The following is a 22766-nucleotide window of genomic DNA, read 5'->3' as shown; positions in this document are numbered from 1 at the left end:
GGTTACCGTCTTATTATGCACACTGACTCAACCTCTTCACAGTCACGTGTATGCTCCCCCCCCTCCCAAACCTTAACACTCGATTCACTGCTCCCCCCCCCCAAACCTTAACACTCGATTCACCGTCAGCTCCCCCCCCCCAAACCTTAACACTCGATTCACCGTCAGCTCTGAACGCCTGCACAGGAGAAAAGTGAGGCCAATCAAACGTCCACACATACAATGGTCATCGTTAATTAACTGGTGCGCTTTCTGGATCACAGAAATGACATGACGACTGATTGAAATGGCCCCCTGCTCAATTCTATTCTCATTTCTACCCCTCAATATTGTTCATGGGAAACGACGTGCCGCCTGCCTCCCTCTACGGAGGGAGAATGATATGTACCCTTGTCAGGTACATTACCACAATCAAATGAGATTGGTTAGAGACTGTGGGGAAATGTCTTGGGATTATTAAAATCAAAGATGGCTATCTACTCCTCCACCATCCATCTGGATACACCATTAATCCCCAGTGCTCAAATGCCTTTGATCATAAAAAAAATAAAAAATGAATTGATTCCGCATGTCTTGAAAATCCTTGATTACAGGGAGAGGTGCTGGAGCACAGCGAGGCCAACGGGTGCGTTTTCCGACAGAGCGGAGTGGTGTGGTTTTTACAGAGCTATAGGGAGCTATAGGGAGACGAAAGAATGTTGACCGTCTTGAAGGACGAGACCCCCGGCAGTCTATTGTGCCGAGCGTAACGCGGAGCTCGCCGCCCCTCCTCCGCGCTACTGCAGTGACCGCTGAATGGCGAGGCAGAACTGGGCCTCCTCTTCCTCGAGCACATTCTAGGAGAGAACAGGATAACAAGCGGTGACAAAAGATGGTATTGACAATCTATACTGTAGGTAAACAGTAAGCAGCAGTACACAGCACTTAGCTGTCAACCCACAGTGATGCACAGGCTCTCTGGTGTGTGAATTGGTCTGGTGTCCAACAGTGTGTGAACAGTGATTGGTTTTTGCGCCCACATTCATGTGCGCGTGTACAGTATGAATTGGTTTCGTGACCAGGGGGGCTGTAAGTCTCCTGTTTGGTCTTGCTGGAGAAGACAGAGGCTGCGTTCCGAATCGCATACTTCTACTTCTTACTACCAGTACCTACTACAGCTGCCCTTAGAAAGTACGTACTTTACAAGCAGTAGGCATCCAATTGGGACATACTACCTTGTCATAACATTGCGCCTTGAAATTTGCCCACATCCGTCGTTGTCAATAACGCGACATTCGTCTACAGCTGTCACGACCATGGTCACGACTCGCACATGTGACGCACATTTCCGCTGCGCACAGGATTGTGGGTCAGAATAGCCAGAAAAGCCTGCTGGCTTGCATACTGCAAAATACGACCGGATGTAGTAGGACATCCTGGTATTTTTGCCATACTGCATGTGGCATACTATGTATTCGGACATACTACATCCTGTTTTGGCATACTATATAGTAGGGTAGTATGCGATTCGGAACGCAGCCCGAGACTCACCATGTACGCGTGGTAGCTGAACCTGTGCCTGGTGAACAGGTGGCCAATCAGGTTGCGGCTGCGGTAGCTAGCATCGCCCCAGGGTGTGGTCACACAGATAGGACACACCTAGTTGGGAAGGGATGAGGGTATATAGTTGTTGGTAACTTTACTGAAGGAAAACCCCCTTGAGATGAAGCATCTCTTTTTCGAGGGGGACCAGAGTACAAATGCATCAACATTACAAATTACAAGAGCATAAATTACAAGTACAAAAAAAAACACACATACATACATTCACAGTCACAAGTTACATAGTTATAAGGCAAAACATCAAACTACTGTTGTCATCCGACATCAAATCTTCTATAGCTACCGTCTGTGAACCAGGAGGCAAGGTGGAGAAGGATTTTGGACTATTGTTGTTGTCGTTGTCAAAAATGTTAGTGTTTAGGGCTCACCGCGGGATAGCTCTCTTCACTGTGGCTGCTCACACAGTGATGGACTAGTGCCATGTCAGTCAGACCCTGCAGGGGGCAGTATGGGCAGGGGTACACCCATTCTGGGTCAGGAGGAGCCGCTCTTGGTCTGGACAGGGAACATACCGAGAGCAAGTGTGGTGGTTATCATCTCAAATCCGTCTTCGGAACACAGAATGACCACATGGACACCCTTGTTGACGTAGAATTAAAGGTTTGACTCACCTTTCAGTGCTTGTTGGATGTTGGGAAGGAATTCGAACCACAGGCAGAGTCCTTGAAACAAATAGGATTTTTATAAGTCTGTCATTATCAAGAGCACTGCTCACTCAATCGCTTGAGACATTTTTGAGCAAAGAACGTTTTGTTGCATTATTAATCTCCATGAACTTTTTTGTGAGAGAATGCACCCATACTTGTAAATCTGAATTAGAAGTTCAGCGGATGGATATGGGTCAGACAAAGTGAGGTCCAACCATGAAACAAAGCTGCCAGGTTAATGTGAACTGTGACGGTGTAGTCATTTCTGGAGGCTTGGGTGATTGGTCTTTGGTATTCAGGGGACGGCGCTGTATCCTGTTTATAAGGTTCTGAGGCCTGACAGGGAGGCTTAATGGAGCTCAACTGACCCCATCTTGTTTCTGGTCGTCCGTTCACCCCTGCTGATCGGCCGAGAGATGAGAACAGCCACGCCTGGTTAGACCTGGCTGGGAGGAGGGCTAGGCCTGAGTCAGCTGGAGGGGACATGTGACACCCAGCTGATTGTGTCTGCCTCATGTGTAACTTTAATTTCACTGTAAATTGTTATTTTTTTTAGTCTTTAAAATGTACAGTATGTCTGCCTGCCAAAAAAATTGAATCCTAGAGCTATTCTGGTTGCTAGTGTCTGTTAGGCCACTATTATTCTGAGTACCCAGAAGCTCGCGCTACAGCAAGAACTTCCAAGAACTTCTGGGAGCAAGCTATGATATTCGTGGACACCAATGAGAATCCTATCAGATTTTGTATCGAATGCTGATTGGCTCGTGCAGATAGTGGGCTAGACTTAGCCTCTGATTGGTCACTGACCACAGATTTCCAGTTTTCAACTATTGCTAACGAGTCCGGCATGCTAGTCGGTAGCATACTGTATCTGGCACACAAGGTGCGATTTACTTGGACTTCATTCCACGTTAACTCTCACTTCACTGAGGTTTTTATTACACAAACGGCAAAGTGTATCACCTAAATTCGTTTTTCATTTAGTCCTTCCTATACGCTCCCGATGAAACAATGTTCAAACGCAGCTGGTTTTGAAAGGTAGGCTAATGCGCTGGCTCCACCCCTCTGCCCATGTTTTGTGTCGATTGGCTCCAGACTAGGCTACAATCAATAAACATTACAGTAGCCCACATCATGGCGGGGCGGTGTGACTCAGTGCTGTGTTGCAGTGTGACTCAGAGACTGCAGGATGTAGGCGTGCTGTGTTTACTTGCCTGGCTGTGGGGATGGCGTCCACGGGTACACGGCGAGCTGGACTGACTGGTCGAGGCGTGGGTTCGGGGCTCCCATACTCCTCCATGTACCTCTGGCAGTTTTTGTAGTGAACCCTCATCTTACTGAGTACCCACTGAGAAACCAGATCAGCAGTCATAGCATGAACATCATTTCTCTGTTATCACACTGCGCACCTTTGTCAGTGAGTATTACCCAAGAGAAAAAAGGAGTTCAACTATCAGGATTGTGGCCATGTTTTGTTTTTCCTGCTTCACATTGTTCCGTGACCTTTACGGTAAGAGCTAGGCAGGGGAATTCTCACCATAGCGGAAACTCCCTCTATGGTTCCCGCAAAGGATATCAGCAATAAATAAAATAAAAACTTAGAAAAACTAAAGAAAAGAAACCTATCTCAGCTTGTACTACAGTATGTTTGACTAGTTTAATTCTCGACATGATTTAATATGTCTAGAAAACCTCAGCTATAAGACTTGAGTGTGCTCTACAGAGCATCCTGTAAAGGGGAGCATACTGTAAAGGGTAGAATGTTACCTTAGTGCTCTACAGAGCATACTGTAAAGGGTAGAGTGTTACCTTAGTGCTCTTCAGAGCATACTGTAAAGGGTAGAGTGTTACCTTAGTGCCGCAGGCCCTGCACTCTCCCTGCCTCCGTCTCATCTGCTGCTGGACATCAGCGGCTCGTTTCTCTGTTTCGGACACGGGGCTCCGGCACATAGGACAGCGGGGTCCCTGGGCCGCCACGGCCGAACGGAAGCAGTCCCGGCAGAAGCTGTGTGGGGCGATTACAGTCAGTTAACGCATAATAACCAGGCCTGATACAGGAGGACAGCTGAGAAGCAGGAGCCAAGCAACGCACAGTAACCGATACGTCTCTTATTTTGGAGTTAGCCTACGGAAATCAAAACCCAGATTTCAACAGTTATTTGAACGCTGCGTTGACGGTAGGGGTGCTCACACATGTCTGCAGCTCTTGGTCCTGATGGGAGTCTTCAGGACATCGTGGCATATGGGACAGTCGTACACGGAGTCCTCCTCCGCCTTGGCCTTACCCTCCATATCTCTCACTTCTCCAAGGATCCTCTCTGGGCCACCCACACTTCCCTTCACACTCAGCAGCTCACCTAGAGGCAGAGAGAGGGTCAATACCCAGGAGGCTGTTGGACTCTGGACTCTGGAGGCGAGTGTACAGTAGGCCTACACGGGAGTGTGACTACGCAGAAGAGTGGCTGGATGTCTTAGGTGTATTCCGTTATTCGGAGCTACAGTGGGGAAGTTTGCATTGCTCGAGGATTCAATCACAGGGGATCAACGGTGGATTGTCAAGGGTAACTGCCCGACCAGTGGATTATCAAGGTTAACTGCCCGTGATGTGGTTGAAATGGGATTATTAAAAGATGTCACAGTTTGAAAATACTGTACTAAACCCATCGTGTTTCAACTGGTATTAGTAGGTACATAGATGCAGTAGACAGACAGACAGACAGACAGACAGATAGATAGATAGATAGATAGATAGATAGATAGATAGATAGATAGATAGATACACTGTAGATAGATTTTATTTATGTCACTCCACAACACAGAGATCAGGAGCACAGTATTACACCGCATAAGGAGTTGAGGACCACTCACATGGAGTTGTGAGATAGACAAAAACAAACCTCAATTTAACACACATCAAAGTATCATAATATACAAATAAACAGCTTGTTATCAAGAAAAACAGTTACACGTACATGTGCAAAACAGTGTTTAGTGACTCATAAAATAATGTGTTCTGTTAAGGCAGGCTTTGGCACATTCGGTGTTCAGACTCCTGTACTGTCTTGATAGAATACTTTGCATGTATGGCTCAGTTTCAAAAGCACTCTTGAACAGGCAAGATGTGCGCAAATTGTTTGTCTCTGGTTTATTTATTAACTGGAGCCATTTATGTTCATCATACTCTGTTAATGATATGTCAGAATTATTTTTTGAATAGACTAAAACAGAATATATGTGTTTGTGTAGGCAGGCACGAGGTCTGTCGTTGTTTGTTTCCTTTGGTTCAGTTTAGAGCTACTGCTCTGTAGGGAAATGGGAAGCTTTAATACAGGTGTCTCTTAAGCTGGTGTCTGTTTCCTAGGCCCTGGGGAGTGTGCCTCCTGTGCCTGTCTGAATTGTGGTTATTATGAGCACAGCATGATAATCAGGAAACATACGCTATCTGTGGGCCACACGTCGGCTGCTGATAACGCAGCAGAATGCTAAGTTGGTCATATTGTTACACCCACACAGGCAGGCTACATATGTGTAGCATTCTCGGTTGTATATAGGCCTATACAAATATTTAGTATTGATTGAAAAATTGACTCACCACCTGTAACACTTCCCCTGCACAGAATATAAATTCGTCAGTATCTCGACTGATGGTGGAACAGAACAGCTCAGTCCATGTGCACACACACTAACAGACACACAGCTGGTCGGCTAGGTCATTTTCACTTTCACTCTCGTGTGGAAACCACCAAATGTTTTGCCACTTTAAAGATACGAGTATAAATTGACTGCAAACAAGTCCAAGGGATTCTGTGTCAATTTTAAAGAACTACCCGATTTCACAAGTAGGCTAATTATAATTATAAAATATATATTTTTAAATATATCCTATTTTAAAATACAAAAGTGTTTACAACGCGCAAACTGGAACAGATAGTCCTACCTCACAATGACTTGACTCTCAATTTGGTATGCTTTCGTTATAAAAATGTGAGTTTCTGTTATTGTTTCATCTTTATGTTACACGTTGTTAGTGTTTATATTTAGCTACAAGTATTTCTGCCCATTTGGGCCTATGACGTGATCCAAAGCTATATCCACTAGCCTGTAATTAATAGCCTAGGCCTAGCCTGCTGTATTCTAGCCTACTTACTGTTTGGATAGACTATTTCAGTAGCTATGGGTTGGTTATTGTCTGACTATTCATTGAATAATGGCTGTTACAGTGACTATCATTGATATGTTGTACACTTGAGAAGAGTGAGGGAGAGAGGAAGAGATACTTTTTGTAGTGCCTTTTTTGAATAGGCTAATTATATACAGCCTAAATTTTGACCTGGACTCCATATCTCCTCCTGCATCAGACACAGTGTCCTGACCCGACATCCTGGGGTTATTGGCGCTTCCCTAGATCTACAAACTGTAAGGATGTTGCATGACATCATTGACATTACATGAATCATCTAATTTGTTTCCTCTCTGTATCACTAAGTTCAGTCCTGATCGGCATAATCACTGATGCTCATAATTTACTTATCAAACTCCTCTATCTCTCTCTCTCTCTCTCTCTCTCTCTCTCACTCTCCTCTCTCTCTCTTTCTCTCTCTCTCTCTCTCTCTCTCTCTCTGCCTATGCAGAGGCAGACCAGTTGTAGAAATATTGGTCTGCCTGCGCTGGAGTCAACACTGCATCAATCAAAACTGCTGTCGGGTCAAAACCTCCATTATCTTATCTCCATTTTGGTGATCAACCCCGCCCCCCCCCCCCCCCAAATGAAAGATGGGACTACCCGTTACAAACCTTCTCATCTTCTCCCCGCCCTGGGGCCAATTAAACGTACATGTATTCTAAACAGCTCAGCATGTGTGATTTTATGTTCAAAAGCATAGAAGCTGGAATGTTCTCTTCAGCATTCTGAAAACATGACATTCTGAGGATAGATACGGTTTGGACCCCGACGGCTGCTTGGTAGCTGCTGCTCAGATGGTCCTTCCTGCTGTGAGGATGAGTCTCAGCACAGCTCTCTGCATCCCTCTCGGCGTGGGTTGGATACTGTACTTTCTCTGCATCCCTCTCGGCGGGGGTTGGATATTGTACTTTCCCTGCACCCCTCTTGGCGGGTGTTGGATACTGTACTTTGTACATTTACTCTGATCTTTACAGCCACTGGTTGATCACTATGACGCCATCGCATTCATCTCCATATGGCTATCATAACCGTGTAGCCTCTCTGTGTAATCCTGTGTCTTGCTGAGTCGTCGTAACGAATCAATTTCACTGATTCAGCTACAAACCGTAGACAAGGATTTGATATCCTGTACAAACACTTCACCACATAGATTGGATGAGGGCCTTGCTTCAAAGTCACAGCACTTTGAAGTTTTTATTTTTTTGTCTCACAATGAAAAGTTTTGTGAGATGAAATATTACTACATCAAATACTGTATGGTCCGGGGGGGTAGATTTGATCTTTTTCCTTTTGTCAGTGAACACCTTTGATACCAGTTGTGGCCATAGGACTACCAAGAGAAAGCATGTGCTTCAACACAGGAAGTTGAGCAGAGCACAGAAAACAAAATACAAATTCACGCATACAGTATGAGAACATTTTGATCTATAACTGAACTTCCCTGGGTTTTAATATTCTGGCAAAGAGGAATCCTACAAGGCTTTATTGACTCTCGGCCCAGTATTTGTAATTCATCATTGCATCTAATGTTATGGAAATTAAGTGCGCTACTATAACAAGATGTACGTATCACAGAGCAAACAAGTGGACAGTGAACCTGTCGTCCCCCACCCACGATGCATGTCGTCATCATTACATTACATTACATCCTGTTCCTGGCGCCGCTCTGTGTGGCTGCCTGTTTTCAGCAGATCCGTATCTTTTCAACTTTCTCTCTGTTTTTCTCAAACCCTTTCTCTCCCTTTCCATCATTCTAGTGCGTCATAGCGCTAGAATGTGCGTTTAACTTATTTCCGGCATTTTATAGTCAGTTTTTCTTTTTCTTTGATTTCTTTTCATTTTCGAGTCGCGATGTGTCCAGCGTACACCGGGGATGGCCTACTCGCGCTCCCAGCTGGATTACCGGCGGGGCTCCGCGTCCGCTGGCGTGGGAAACGAGCCGGAGAGAGAGAGAGAGAGAGAGAGAGAGAGAAAGAATGAAGGAAGATGTTCAGACGGTATTTGCCAAGGATCGCAATGGGAAATGTGAGATCTCTTGATGGAGGACTTCAGAAAGAACAGGAGGCTCCAACCCCCATCACCATCAAGGTGGAGGAGGTTGAGATGGGGGACCTTTACAAGTTCCTGGGAGTGCATCTGAACAACAAACTGGACTGGACTGACACCACTGAGGCCCTCTACAGGAAAGGACAGAGCAGACTGTTCTTCCTCAGGAGGCTCAGGTCCTTCAACGTGTGTAGCAGGCTGCTGAGGATGTTCAACCAGTCTGTTGAAGCCAGCCAGTTCTTTGGCGTCGCCTGCTGGGGAGGCAGCATCAAGCCTGGGGAGTCAAACAAGCTGGTGAGGAGGGCTGGCTCTGTCATGGGGCAAAAACAGGACAGCCTGGACGTACCTACCTGTACAGTGCCTGTATAGTTATATTTATACTGATCGAATGTACAGTATGTAGGTACATTTATACCTTATCCTATTGTATTCTATACTGCACAGCTACTGTAGATATGGATGTTTATAGTCCCTGATATCTCTCTTTTTATGCTGCTACCCTCTAGGCTATTTGCGGGACATCGACGTATTCGTTGGCGCATTCGTAAAAACATTTACACACCCGAATATATATTCACAAACAACAACTTCTGCGTAAGGAATGTTGACATAAACCCATTCTTACGTCTCGTCATTTTCAAGTCTCGTCATAATATGGGAGCTATAACGTGCGGGAATGGATGAAGGACTTAAAACAAATTGATAATAAGGACTGTATATTGGAACATTTTGACAGAATATTGAATAGAGAATATTATTTAAAAAAGAAAAAGGCAGGAGTTCTGGGGAGCCTATACCCACGCCCTAGCGGCATATCTCAATAAAGACTTTTTAACTTTTGGCAGTTGCTTTATTTTGAACGGGAGAATATTATTATAATATTAACGCCAAATCCAGGATACTCGATACACCTTCATCACACCTGTCTGAAAGTACCAATCAAGTGATTTACAGTGATTTTAGAAAGTTGGTGGTTTTGTCAAAAGAGCCTTGCAAACCGTGACGTCACAGAGCGCCCTTGTGACGTGGGCCAGGAGGTGTATAAAAGCCAGAGAGCGACAGAGGAAGAGCAGCCAGAGAGAGAGAGAGGGGGACGTCTCTCTCAGTGGGCCAGAGAGAGAGAGAGAGGAGAAGGAGGTATCATCTTGACATCTGGGCTGGTCAGAGGTGGAGGGCTGGTCAGAGGGTGGAGGTCTGGTCAGAGGGTGGAGGTCTGGTCAGAGGGTGGAGGTCTGGTCAGAGGGTGGAGGGCTGGTCAGAGGGTGGAGGGCTGGTCAGAGGTGTTGGGCTGGTCAGAGGGTGGAGGGCTGGTCAGAGGGTGGAGGTCTGGTCAGAGGGTGGAGGTCTGGTCAGAGGTGGAGGGCTGGTCAGAGGGTGGAGGTCTGGTCAGAGGGTGGAGGGCTGGTCAGAGGGTGGAGGGCTGGTCAGAGGTGTTGGGCTGGTCAGAGGGTGGAGGGCTGGTCAGAGGTGTTGGGCTGGTCAGAGATATCTCCTTCTCCTCTCTCAATCTCTCTGGACCACTGAGAGAGAGTCAGGGAGACTCTCTCCTCTTCCCTGGCTCCGAAGAGGATCGGCGGTGGATGGCGGTGGAGGTGGCAAATTTAGAAATAAATAAAAAACGATTTTAATCATAAAAACTGATTCTGATTCTCATTGTAAGCTATAGTGTTTTTATTAAGATATCCATGTTAGCATATAGGAGTACTGTTACTATAGTTACTGTTAGCACTTCAGACTTAGGGGCTGGGCAGCCTCAGCTGGAGACCAGACCTCCACCTCTGACCTCCACCTCTGACCTCCACCTCTGACAAGACCTCCACCTCCCCCTCTGACCAGCCCAACACCTCTGACCAGACCTCCACCTGAATATTAATGGTGGAAGTCTTCTCCCTTTTTCTGAAACGGATCATACTTAATGGTTAAACAGTGAACACCTTTCCTATATGTTTACATGTGTCCACTAGGGGGTGATTCTGATCTGGACTATTGTAATAAACCTTGTCCCTGGCGTGAGGATGTATAGAGCCTGTACACAGAACACTTCTACTGTGTCCACAATGAGGAGAGCAGGAACCGTAAAGTTACAAAATCAACACAATCTTTATTTATGGATGGATGGATGGATGGATTTATGGATTCATGATCCAGCCAAGCTGCCAGCACACAGGTACTGACCGCTGGTCCGGCCTCCATCAGAGTCTGCTAGGGAGGTGACCGCCGGTCCAGTGCAGTGAGGCTGCATCTCCACAAGCACGGGAGAGCCTCGTCACCCAGCTAGCCAGCGGACAGGAGCACTCCTAGATTCCCTGCTTTCTCCGCCCTGCCTAAGAAGAACCTCTCCCTATACGTCCCACTATCATTTTGCCATAGGTAGGCTATAAACTGTATTGTGTTTTGTATTTGCACTTAGTTCTGCTCATGAAGCCCTGCCCTCTTTGCACTGTCCCGTCTGGTCCCTGCACCCTGTCTAATTTTGTCTCCATCTATGCACCATGGGCCGAAAGCAAATTCCTATTTATGTTGCCTAGTTAAAAGTAGGCTACTTCTGGACTCTGATAGCCCAGTAGGCCAGTAAGCTTTCTGTCAGTCTCTATTCACTCATTCATATTGTAAGGCGTACAAATAAAGAAAAAAGCCTTTCTCAATATGACCTGTCAACCATTCTGTTAACCATTCCAGTCATCTTTCTTAAATTAATTGTCCTCCATGCCCTTGACCCCCAGTACCTATCTGACCTTCTCTACCAACATGCCCCATCCCGGAGCGTGCAGTCCTCAGACACGGGTCTGCCCCCCCCCCCTCGTGTGACCCCACCCTCTGGAAGTCTCTCACCAGAGATATGTAACGCCCCAACCAATTAATAAATTGTCCAATAGTTATACACATGAATGTCTAATTGCCATTATTTTACAATTTACAATTCTGTTTTCAGGGTTAATTTTTCGTTATTAAGTTAATGCAAACCAATAATAATCAAATGCAGAGGCAATAATAACAAATATATACATTTATATAGGCTTACAGTTACAACCAGCCCTTTGAGGGCAACCATAATCTCTATGTGGCCCGGGACGAAAATGAGTTTGACAACCCTGATTTCCGTATATTATATACATGAAGCAAGCCCAGAGCAGTGCATTGTGTGTGTGCGTGTGCGTGTGTGTGTGTGTGTGTGTGTGTGTGTGTGTGTGTGTGTGTGTGAGTGTGTGTGAGAGAGAGAGAATGTTCTTTGCCATGCAGAGCTCTTCAACACAGAGATAGTACCGGGAGGAGGTGGTTGGCCTTTAGGGGTGATGGGGGGGTTGGCAGACACAGAAATATACAGCAAACACATTAAAATACGTACACACACTAGATATGCACAAATGCAGACTCGCGTGATCCAGGTGATGTCTGTTTTGGGATGTCCCTCCACCAGACAGATGACTTGAGAGATACGGCTTCCTGCCCAACCCTCACCCTCTTCACTGTTGCGTTTGTTAAGTGACAATAGCGCACTCTGTGATATCCAGTGTTGGCTGGCATAGACACAACATGGTTTTCGTCTGAGGACAAATTAAATCTAAAAATGGCATAAGGCCTGCCGTAGGCTATTACTCGGTTCACCACGGATCTTTCAAACGTAAAGTTCCTTTCCAGTAATCCAAACTCCATATCCAATTCCTGTTTTGATTTTTGATCATTGACTCACACAAACAGACTTCCGGTTCCGATTTCAGAACGATTAAACTGTAACATATAGCCTAGGCTATTTGCGGGACATCGACGTATTCGTTGGCGCATTCGTAAAAACATTTACACACCCGAATATATATTCACAAACAACAACTTCTGCGTAAGGAATGTTGACATAAACCCATTCTTACGTCTCGTCATATTCAAGTCTCGTCATAATATGGGAGCTATAACGTGCGGGAATGGATGAAGGACTTAAAACAAATTGATAATAAGGACTGTATATTGGAACATTTTGACAGAATATTGAATAGAGAATATTATTTAAAAAAGAAAAGGGCAGGAGTTCTGGGGAGCCTATACCCACGCCCTAGCGGCATATCTCAATAAAGACTTTTTAACTTTTGGCAGTTGCTTTATTTTGAACGGGAGAATATTATTATAATATTAACGCCAAATCCAGGATACTCGATACACCTTCATCACACCTGTCTGAAAGTACCAATCAAGTGATTTACAGTGATTTTAGAAAGTTGGTGGTTTTGTCAAAAGAGCCTTGCAAACCGTGACGTCACAGAGCACCCTTGTGACGTGGGCCAGGAGGTGTATAAAAGCCAGAGAGCGACAGAGGAAGAGCAGCCAGAGAGAGACAGAGGGGGACGTCTCTCTCAGTGGGCCAGAGAGAGAGAGAGAGGAGAAGGAGGTATCATCTTGACATCTGGGCTGGTCAGAGGTGGAGGGCTGGTCAGAGGGTGGAGGTCTGGTCAGAGGGTGGAGGTCTGGTCAGAGGGTGGAGGGCTGGTCAGAGGTGGAGGGCTGGTCAGAGGTGTTGGGCTGGTCAGAGGGTGGAGGTCTGGTCAGAGGGTGGAGGTCTGGTCAGAGGGTGGAGGGCTGGTCAGAGGGTGGAGGGCTGGTCAGAGGTGTTGGGCTGGTCAGAGGTATCTCCTTCTCCTCTCTCAATCTCTCTGGACCACTGAGAGAGAGTCAGGGAGACTCTCTCCTCTTCCCTGGCTCCGAAGAGGATCGGCGGTGGATGGCGGTGGAGGTGGCAAATTTAGAAATAAATAAAAACCGATTTTAATCATAAAAACTGATTCTGATTCTCATTGTAAGCTATAGTGTTTTTATTAAGATATCCATGTTAGCATATAGGAGTACTGTTACTATAGTTACTGTTAGCACTTCAGACTTAGGGGCTGGGCAGCCTCAGCTGGAGACCAGACCTCCACCTCTGACCTCCACCTCTGACCTCCACCTCTGACAAGACCTCCACCTCCCCCTCTGACCAGCCCAACACCTCTGACCAGACCTCCACCTGAATATTAATGGTGGAAGTCTTCTCCCTTTTTCTGACACGGATCATACTTAATGGTTAAACAGTGAACACCTTTCCTATATGTTTACATGTGTCCACTAGGGGGTGATTCTGATCTGGACTAATGTAATAAACCTTGTCCCTGGCGTGAGGATGTATAGAGCCTGTACACAGAACACTTCTACTGTGTCCACAATGAGGAGAGCAGGAACCGTAAAGTTACAAAATCAACACAATCTTTATTTATGGATGGATGGATGGATGGATTTATGGATTCATGATCCAGCCAAGCTGCCAGCACACAGGTACTGACCGCTGGTCCGGCCTCCATCAGAGTCTGCTAGGGAGGTGACCGCCGGTCCAGTGCAGTGAGGCTGCATCTCCACAAGCACGGGAGAGCCTCGTCACCCAGCTAGCCAGCGGACAGGAGCACTCCTAGATTCCCTGCTTTCTCCGCCCTGCCTAAGAAGAACCTCTCCCTATACGTCCCACTATCATTTTGCCATAGGTAGGCTATAAACTGTATTGTTTTTTGTATTTGCACTTAGTTCTGCTCATGAAGCCCTGCCCTCTTTGCACTGTCCCGTCTGGTCCCTGCACCCTGTCTAATTTTGTCTCCATCTATGCACCATGGGCCGAAAGCAAATTCCTATTTATGTTGCCTAGTTAAAAGTAGGCTACTTCTGGATTCTGATAGCCCAGTAGGTCAGTAAGCTTTCTGTCAGTCTCTATTCACTCATTCATATTGTAAGGCGTACAAATAAAGAAAAAAGCCTTTCTCAATATGACCTGTCAACCATTCTGTTAACCATTCCAGTCATCTTTCTTAAATTAATTGTCCTCCATGCCCTTGACCCCCAGTACCTATCTGACCTTCTCTACCAACATGCCCCATCCTGGAGCGTGCAGTCCTCAGACACGGGTCTGCCCCCCCCCCCTCGTGTGACCCCACCCTCTGGAAGTCTCTCACCAGAGATATGTAACGCCCCAACCAATTAATAAATTGTCCAATAGTTGTACACATGGATGTCTAATTGCCATTATTTTACAATTTACAATTCTGTTTTCAGGGTTAGTTTTTCGTTATTAAGTTAATGCAAACCAATAATAATCAAATGCAGAGGCAATTATAACAAATATATACATTTATATAGGCTTACAGTTACAACCAGCCCTTTGAGGGCAACCATAATCTCTATGTGGCCCGGGACGAAAATGAGTTTGACAACCCTGCTCTACAGTGTCTTTATTTGTTACTTCATCACTTTATTTATAACTTTACCAAACTTTATGTAATTTTTCAACTGCTGAAATGTCAAATTTCCCCCTGGGGGGATCAATTATGTATCTTCTCTATCTTATCTATTACTTTATATCTTATCTGTTACATTATAGTCATTTAGCTGACATTTTTATCCAAAGCAACTTACATTACTGTACAATAATTGCATTTAACATAGGAAACGGGTACTACTGCTTGGCAGGACTCACAAGTGCATCTCCTTCTTAAAACAAGTGACATTATCTGCCCCTGACATTAGTGGGCAGATCATTCCACCACTGCTGGGTCAGGACAGAGAAGAGCCAGGACTGTGTTGATCGACCGCAGAGACCTCGGAGTGACGGGGCAACCAGTCGCCCCGAGGTACTGTAGCAGAGCGTAGCGGTCAGGAGGGGGTGTAGGGTTCAACTCTGGCCTGGAGGTACAGTAGGAGGAAGCTGTTCCTTTCATTGCCCTGTAGAGTTTTAAACGGGATGCAAGCTGCTACAGGGAGCCAGCGTACAGTAGGGAACGGAGAAGGGAAGCTGTGTGGGAGAACTTGGGGTGGTTGAACACCAGGCGAGCAGCAGCTTTCTGGACAAGCTCCAGGGGTTGAATGGCTGACGCCGGGGCCCCAGCAAGGAGGGAGTTGCAGTAGTCCAGGCGAGAGATGACCAGGGCCTGGATGAGCACCTGCGCCGTTTCATCAGTGAGAAAAGAGCGAATCCTCCTGATGTTATAGAGCAGGTATCTGCAGTTGTTATGAAATTGGTCATCTTCTCCCATCTACAGTGGTATCATGTACAGTTGTTGAATTAAATTGGTAATCTTTGTTGATCTAGTGGTCAGTAAAACCAACCAAATGTCAAGAGTTGGACATCCTTGGATTCCTCTCGATCTACAGACTAGCTGTTCTTTGGAGCAGTTTGCAGTTGAATAGTGTCGTTATGAACACGGAGAATATCCACCACCATTCATTCTCTATGGTGGCCGGTGTTCTGGCGATTTATGCTGCCTTGTCGAAAAATGCTATTGTAGCGCGAATCAATAGCAGAGATAATGGAGTATCAAAATGCTCCCCCATAGTCTGACAGTGTGGAGTGAGTAGTGGTGTCATATAAAATGATTCTGTAGTGGAAGTAGGCCGGTAGGAAATTGGGCTGGGGTGTGGGACATCAAGACAACTGTCAGAGAGGGATGGTGAATTAAGGATGTCTTGGTGCATCGATTAGCCCTCAATGAGCCCTGCACCTCACCCAGGCAAACCCCTCTCCCGTTAGGCAAATCAATGTACACTCGCAATTAGCACACAATTACGCAATCATTGAAGATGACTGGCCCGTTTACCCTCAATGCAATTTAGAAGCTACAGACACATAATGATCATAATCAGTCCCCTTCCGGCCCGGTTGCTCACACAGACGGAGGGAGGGGGGGGGGGGGTGGGGGTGGGGTGCGGGGTTCCGGAGCGCACCGAACCACCCCCCGCTGGCCTCGAACCGAGGGGTGGGGGGTGCCACAGAACTGCCCAAACAGGGCCGCCCATTCACCTCCATTCATTTTTTGGACTTGCGAAAAATTCTCCCGCTACCATCCTCTGCACATCCCTGAACACCATACAGTGTCGGGCTGTGGAGACATTCGGGTTGCAGGAGTAAAGACAGGCAGGCACACTCTATTTCTCTCAGTATATAAATTAAAGTATAGATTGCTATAAAAGGCTGGCTATTCGATTAATTCGATGTAATACCAGGAGAGGGGAGAGCCATGGAGCTTTTAACTTGACATTAGCACAGCAAGGCGCCAAGTTTTCAATTCATACCATACCGTAGATTACTTTTTGAAGAAATGTAATGCAAATTATAAAAGGCAGTGAGGTAAAATAAATCTTTTTAATTTATGTAGCATATTTCCTCATGTCATTCCACCCCAATCATAACCTCACTCTCTTTCAGACGTCTGTGTCTTTTTTTTGAATGTATCTTTTCCTATGTCTCTATACCCTCTCTTTCTCTCTTCCATCCACTGATTGTCCTCCATCTCTAACGGTACCGGTCTCCAAAACACACATGCAATTAGTGCTTAATTAGATCTTTGAGGGATCAAAAGGCAAACGCTCCAGGACAAAGAAAAGTGAGGGTTTCTCTCTCTCATTCTCTCTCCCTCTCTCATTCCCTCTCTCTCTCATTCTCTCTCTCCTTCGCTCATTCTCTCCCTCTCCTTCTCCCTCTCTCTCTCCCTCTCTCTCTCATTCTCTCTCTCATTCTCTCTCTTATTCTCTCTCCATCTCTCTCTCTCGCTCTCTCTCTCTCTCTCTCTCTCTCCATCTCTCTCTCTCTCTCTCTCCATCTCTCTCTCTCTCTCTCTCTCTCTTATTCTCTCTCCATCTCTCTCTCTCTCTCTCTCGCTTTGTCTCTCTCTCTCTCTCTCCATCTCTCTCTCTCTCTCTCTCAGGCCCCCAAGGGCAGTGTGTAGCTGGGAGTGTTAACAGGCTTCTACAGAGGATCAACATAAAGAATCACAGACACCAACCAGCACATGCTTACAATGCTGGCGTTGTTTCACAGTCAAAGAAACCGTCGACCCTGCAACTCTTACTCGCCGAAGGAAATAGAATGTGTTTGGTTTTATATCCGACACCTGACTTAAGCAATTAATTAAACTCCAGAATTGCAACCCTCAGAAAATCCTCTTCAGACACTTGCCAAAGGGGGTACTGTGATTGAGAATTAATGATGCCAGGCATACCAATGAAAGAGGTGTTGAGAAAACGTCTTAATTGATTGTCTGTGGTGAATTGCACGGCTAACAGATTACAATGTATTAAACAGCTGAATAGTTCTTCTAGAACTGCACCATGGTCAGTCTTGTTGAAGCCAACTTTTCACTGATCCTGTAAAAATGAATCGAAACATCTTGAACCATATTATGACCAACCGTAAAACTAGAGATTAAACATCCTTGATCTGAGTTGATTAACCATCCGTGATCTCCAGCAGGTGAGAACTGTAATTTCACGTGAGAGTCCTCTTATGGTTATGAATAAATACGATTTCCAATGCTTCTTTTCTGGAAGTGCAGCATACTCGTCTTTATCCACCCAATAAGGGCGGACTCAGATGTCCTTTGAAGTTATCAGAGGAGATGCTGAGGTAACAAACATTGTCTCCTGAATCATGCACGAGGCTTAGCCTCTACACTGTACATCCAGTGGCGTTTGATGCATCGTGTGAAATAAGGATAAAATCAAAAGGATAAAGTAATGAAAAATAATGGGATGTTATAAAGGGCTTTCTGCTGTCATACCCTGAAGAGAGGCTGTATTAAAGTTCCTAATGTGCATGTGCAGGTCGAAGTGAACACTATCTGTACTGCTGATGAACACTGGCTTACCGTAACTGTTGTTAACATATTCTCTTTGAAATCGAAGTGTGTGTTTCAACTTGCCTGTGGTACAGTATGTCTTGCATAGACGGAGTGTTTGTACATCTTTAATATGCTAGTACATGAGCATTTTAGCTCAGAACTATCGACCTTGCTGTCACAATTATTTCTCCTCTAAATACATAATGCCTGTACATATTAGTGTTAGATTATCATGAGACCGTGGAGTCTAAAGAGAGACTATACTGTGGAACCCTTGATTTTCAGCTCCTTGAGACTACAGGCTGCATACACAGTGGCTTCCAAAAATACTGGCATCTCTGACATACAACGCACAAACAATATATATTTTTTAAAAAGATAAACAATATAATTATAGAGAAACTCCAAATACCAGCATGTGATAAATACTGTATTATATTGATGTTCCAATGGAAACCAACCAAAAGCATTTACTGATTTAATTAAAAATCTAGTTCCTTCAAATCCAGGTTTCACAATTCACCTCAAAGATTATTGTAAATAGCATCTACCAACATTAAACCAGGTATTAAATTCCACTTATTAAGTTCATCCAAGTCTTAAGGAACTATGTTTAGCCATTACATCACTTCCTGTTTCACTATGGTATAAAAATGAGCAAACACACAATATCCCTTTGTCGTCAAATACCATGAAGAGAACAATAGAACTGTCAGTTCAAAAGAGACAGATGGTCGTAGACCTTCATAAGTCTGGTTATGGCTACAAGAAGATCCACAAGCGATTGAATGTACCACTGACACTGTCAAGGCAATTATTCAAAAAATACAAAAGATATGGAACTGTTGAAACCTTCATGGGACAACGCAACTGCATGTTGCCCTCCAGGATACTGAGGAGGATGGTGAGAGAAGCAACGACATCTCCAAGAATCACGTGAAAGAATTTCAGGTCTTGGCGGCGTCTCGGGGTCTCCGGGTTTCAAAAACCACCATCGGACACCATCTCCACAACCACAGGCTCTTTGGACGAGTAGCGAGTGATAACAGTGGGACAACGGCACCTGGGGACTTGCACCCCAGGAACTATTCTAACTGGTTCCCCACACCCAGACCTCCAACCAAATGCAGGGTGGAAGACGTTTTTAAACGTTTTTAAATGAAACTAGAAAAACCGCGTAGCGGCTAAATGCCTCCACCCAACAATGCAAGTTGCAGTTAACCTAACTAACCCTAACCCTAACTAACTGCTCACCTAACCTAACCCTAACGCTAATGCTAGCTAGCTAACGCTAACGCTAACGCTAGCTAGCTAAAGGTAGCATTAGTGTTAGAATTAGCGTTAGCTAGCTATCATTAGCATTATCATTAGGATTAGCGTTAGCTAGCTAGCGTTAGCATTCAGCATGCCTTTTGTGATGTCACGGTGACCTTGACCTTTGACATTTGAATACCAAAATCGAATCCAATTAATCTAATTAAGTCCAACTGGACATTTGGCCAAATATGTACAAATTCTGTCAAGCCGTTCTTGAGATATCGTATTCAACAGGCCAAAAACACATTTTGTGAGGTCACAGTGACCTTGAACTTTGACCTTTGACCCCCACGATCTAAGCAGTTCATCCTTGAGTGCCAGTGAACATTTGTACCAAAGGGGAAGAAATTCCGTCAATGCGTTCCTGAGATATTGCATTAACAAACATCCGACAGACGGACGGACAACCCGAAACCATAACCCGAAACCTATCGCCTGGCGGAGGCATAAAAATTGTCCGCACACTGAAATAAATTCCCAAGGTGAGTTTAATGGTTTCGGCTGACAACCATTAAACTCACCTTGGGAGCATATTTCAGTGTGCGGACAATTTTTACGCCTCCGCCAGGCGATAGCGTTGTCAGCACAGGTGCCTGATGAAGGCCTCTACGGCCAAAATGTTGTGCTGACAACCATTAAACTCACCTTGGGAGCTTATTTCAGTGTGCGGACAATTTTTTTTGTTTTCATATGTCACATGTTTTGTCCAGCACCTGCACTACTATGATGTGCATGCATTCCTTTAGTATTGGAAGACGTATTTCACAGTTCCAAAATCCCAGCCCTTATTACCATGTGTTTAAAATGGACCAAACCTATTAACTAAAAGGGCGAGGGCAGAGCACTAGACGTCAGACAGACAGGTGGTTCGAATCCCGGCTCCTCCTGACTACCTGTCGAAGTGTCATTGGGCAAGACACTGAACCCTAAATTGCTCCCAATGAGCAGGCAAGTGCCTTGCATGGCAACTACCACCATTGATGTGTGAATGGCGCTCCGGGCCAGTGTAACAACTGGATGGGGAGCGCGTTACAAATGCAGTACCTATACCTATACAGACAGATGGATAGATACAGTAGAATGGATACATACATACACATACATACAGTATATACCTATATCCATACAGCGCATGCTCCCCAGAAGGCTAAAGTCCTCCTCCCGTACCCCTACGTTAGCAGCTCCTGCTTGGCGCCAACTATGCCTGCTGATCCCTGGCCGCTCCCTGCGCTCTCCCTCCATTAGGACCCAATAAGCTCCCCGAATCTCCCGAGGGCCGCGGACTCCCCAGGCACAGCGAGCCACCTGCACGTTAAAGGGGTTATGTTAGAGCTACAGTACCACCGAGTAGGCCCACAGACAAATCCAACCGCGAAATACAGTTTCTCCCGACCCGTGTCGTGACCTCCAGGGCGCATTCGCTTTCACTTGCGAAGGAACGCAATTCAAGTGGAGCGTGAGATGATAATAATGGAAATTGGAATTTATCACACAGTGACCCAGCAGCACACCAAACAGAACTGGTATAATTACAATCCCCTACACCTGATAAAGGCTGACCTGGAAGGTACTTCCCCTGATTGGAACTAGGGCGCTCTCTTAAAGGGACGGTACTACCCGCCACAGAAGGGATGTCAGAAGATATCCTTTTCTGACCACAAGACACAGAAGCAAGCGCTTGGAGTTTGCGTCATTTAAATTATGACTGGAAGAAGGTGCTCTGGTCAGATGAGACCAAAATTGAAAATTTCGGTCAGATACAGCATCGACATGTTTGGTGTCGAAACAGAGATGCATACAGTACAAGGAAAGGCATCTCATATCCACAGTGAACTATGGTGGAGGGTCAGCGATGTTTTGGACCTATTTTAATTCCAGAGGTCCAGGGGCACTGGTGAAGATTGATGGCATAATGAATTCCACCAAGTATCAGGAAATTTTGGCTGAAAAATTGAAACGCCAGAAGGCTGAGACTTGGTCAAAGGTGGACTTTCCAACAAGACAATGACCAAAAGCACACCTCAAGATCAACACAGAAATGGTTCTGTGTCAACAAAGTCAGTGTTCTGCCGTGACCATCAGACATGAATCCAACAGAAAACCTGCGTTCTGAGTTGAAGAGGGCGGTTAATAAGCTCAAACCCAAGAATGATGAAGGATCTGTCTAGAGGAATGGTCCAGAACCCCTCCAAATGTGTTCCTTAACCTTCAAACATGATAGAAAAACACTCCATGCTGTTGTCCTTGCCAGAGGTGGTTGCACCAAGTACTAAATGAGGTGTGCCAATAATTATAAAACCTTGATTTTGTTTAAATTAATTTGGTATTAAATGATTGTTATGATTTAGCTTGGTTCCATTGAAACATTAGTAAATACAGTATTTCACACATTGGTATATTCCATTTCTTTATAATTATAATTATATTATTCTTAATATTTTCTTATGCATTATTTGTGCATTGCCAGTCAGAGGTGCCAGTAATTTTGGAGCCCACTGTGTAGAACTGAAGATCATGTTCAGCACTGGATCTTAACTATCCCAACGACCCTTGACCTGTCCTATCTATAACATAAGGACAGGTCAAGGGTCATTTAAATATAGATCTCATCAAGAGCTTGCTAAGCATACTCAGTGTATGGAGCACTCTCAAAGATACATTATTTCCCAGAAAAGCTACAGTACATGGCTCCTACTTGACAAGCGAGTGTCCTCACTTGTGGTTTAGTACCAGGAGCAGAATGAGATGGTTCAGATTAGATGGAGAGAGGTTCCTTTTAAAGATAGCCGTTTGGTTTCTGAACACTCCATCATGAATACTTCCCAGTACCTCGGCCTTATGGGCCAGGCATTCTGTAAATGAGCAGCATTTCACAAAAAGCCCTGCTTGCTTCAGAAGACCTGCCTTTGATTGTATGGTTTCAGCAGAAAGCGGTACCCCATGTAGAATGTGCTGCTAGCTGAAGACACTTCATCATGGAACACGGACCTGTAAGACTGATGCACAGCGATTCATACTGAAGGGGAATCATAACCTCTCATGGAGCCGAATATTGTCAAGCCCAAATGTAGACATTTTAGATTAATGTTTGCTCTGGCTCCCTACCACATAAAAAACACACAGTACGTTCAGTATTTACAGTTGTGTACGGGAACTCAAATCCGATCTAAATAACCTGGTTTGAGAGGCGGGCAATGAATAGTATATTGACAAAGCCCAAAGGTCGGCTCACAGCCCTCGTGTGATGTTAGCAGGAGGCAAAGATTGGATTTTGCCACAGGCCAAACAGATCATCCAGTAGCATAGGAGGGATGTGTGGCTTTAAAAAAAATATTCACATCGCCCCAGGCTATC

The 22766-nt window shown here is 45.2% G+C and overlaps 1 protein-coding gene across 1 annotated transcript; it reads right to left on the bottom strand.

Annotated features, from left to right (window-relative positions):
- Positions 1-126: 126 nt before the first annotated feature.
- LOC311315998 (E3 ubiquitin-protein ligase RNF138-like) lies at positions 127-5890 on the bottom strand. Its single transcript, XM_084446737.1, has 8 exons — positions 5842-5890; positions 4441-4606; positions 4101-4254; positions 3464-3597; positions 2214-2264; positions 1971-2097; positions 1531-1638; positions 127-836 (listed from the first exon to the last, which is right to left on the bottom strand). Exons 2-8 carry the CDS (start codon positions 4539-4541, stop codon positions 777-779), a joined length of 735 nt encoding a protein of 244 aa, XP_084302863.1. The 5' UTR covers positions 4542-4606; positions 5842-5890; the 3' UTR covers positions 127-776.
- Between the last annotated feature and the right edge of the window lie 16876 nt (positions 5891-22766).

Source organism: Borostomias antarcticus, assembly GCF_949987555.1.
Source record: "Borostomias antarcticus genome assembly, chromosome: 12".
NCBI classification, from domain to species: domain Eukaryota; kingdom Metazoa; phylum Chordata; class Actinopteri; order Stomiiformes; family Stomiidae; genus Borostomias; species Borostomias antarcticus.
The sequence above is the reverse complement of the archived record's forward strand: the minus strand, read 5'-3'. Positions and strand labels throughout refer to the sequence as shown.

What these genes read in the sequence shown, in the direction of transcription:
- LOC311315998 (XM_084446737.1), bottom strand. Translation starts at nt 4,541, where the DNA reads ATGGAGGGTAAGGCCAAGGCGGAGGAGGACTCCGTGTACGACTGTCCC. An exon ending in GCAGGGCCTGCGGCACTAAG is followed by an intron (nt 3,598 to 4,100) that starts GTAACACTCTAC and finishes CTGGTTTCTCAG; the next exon opens with TGGGTACTCAGTAAGATGAG. An exon ending in TCAGCTACCACGCGTACATG is followed by an intron (nt 837 to 1,530) that starts GTGAGTCTCGGG and finishes GTTCTCTCCTAG; the next exon opens with AATGTGCTCGAGGAAGAGGA.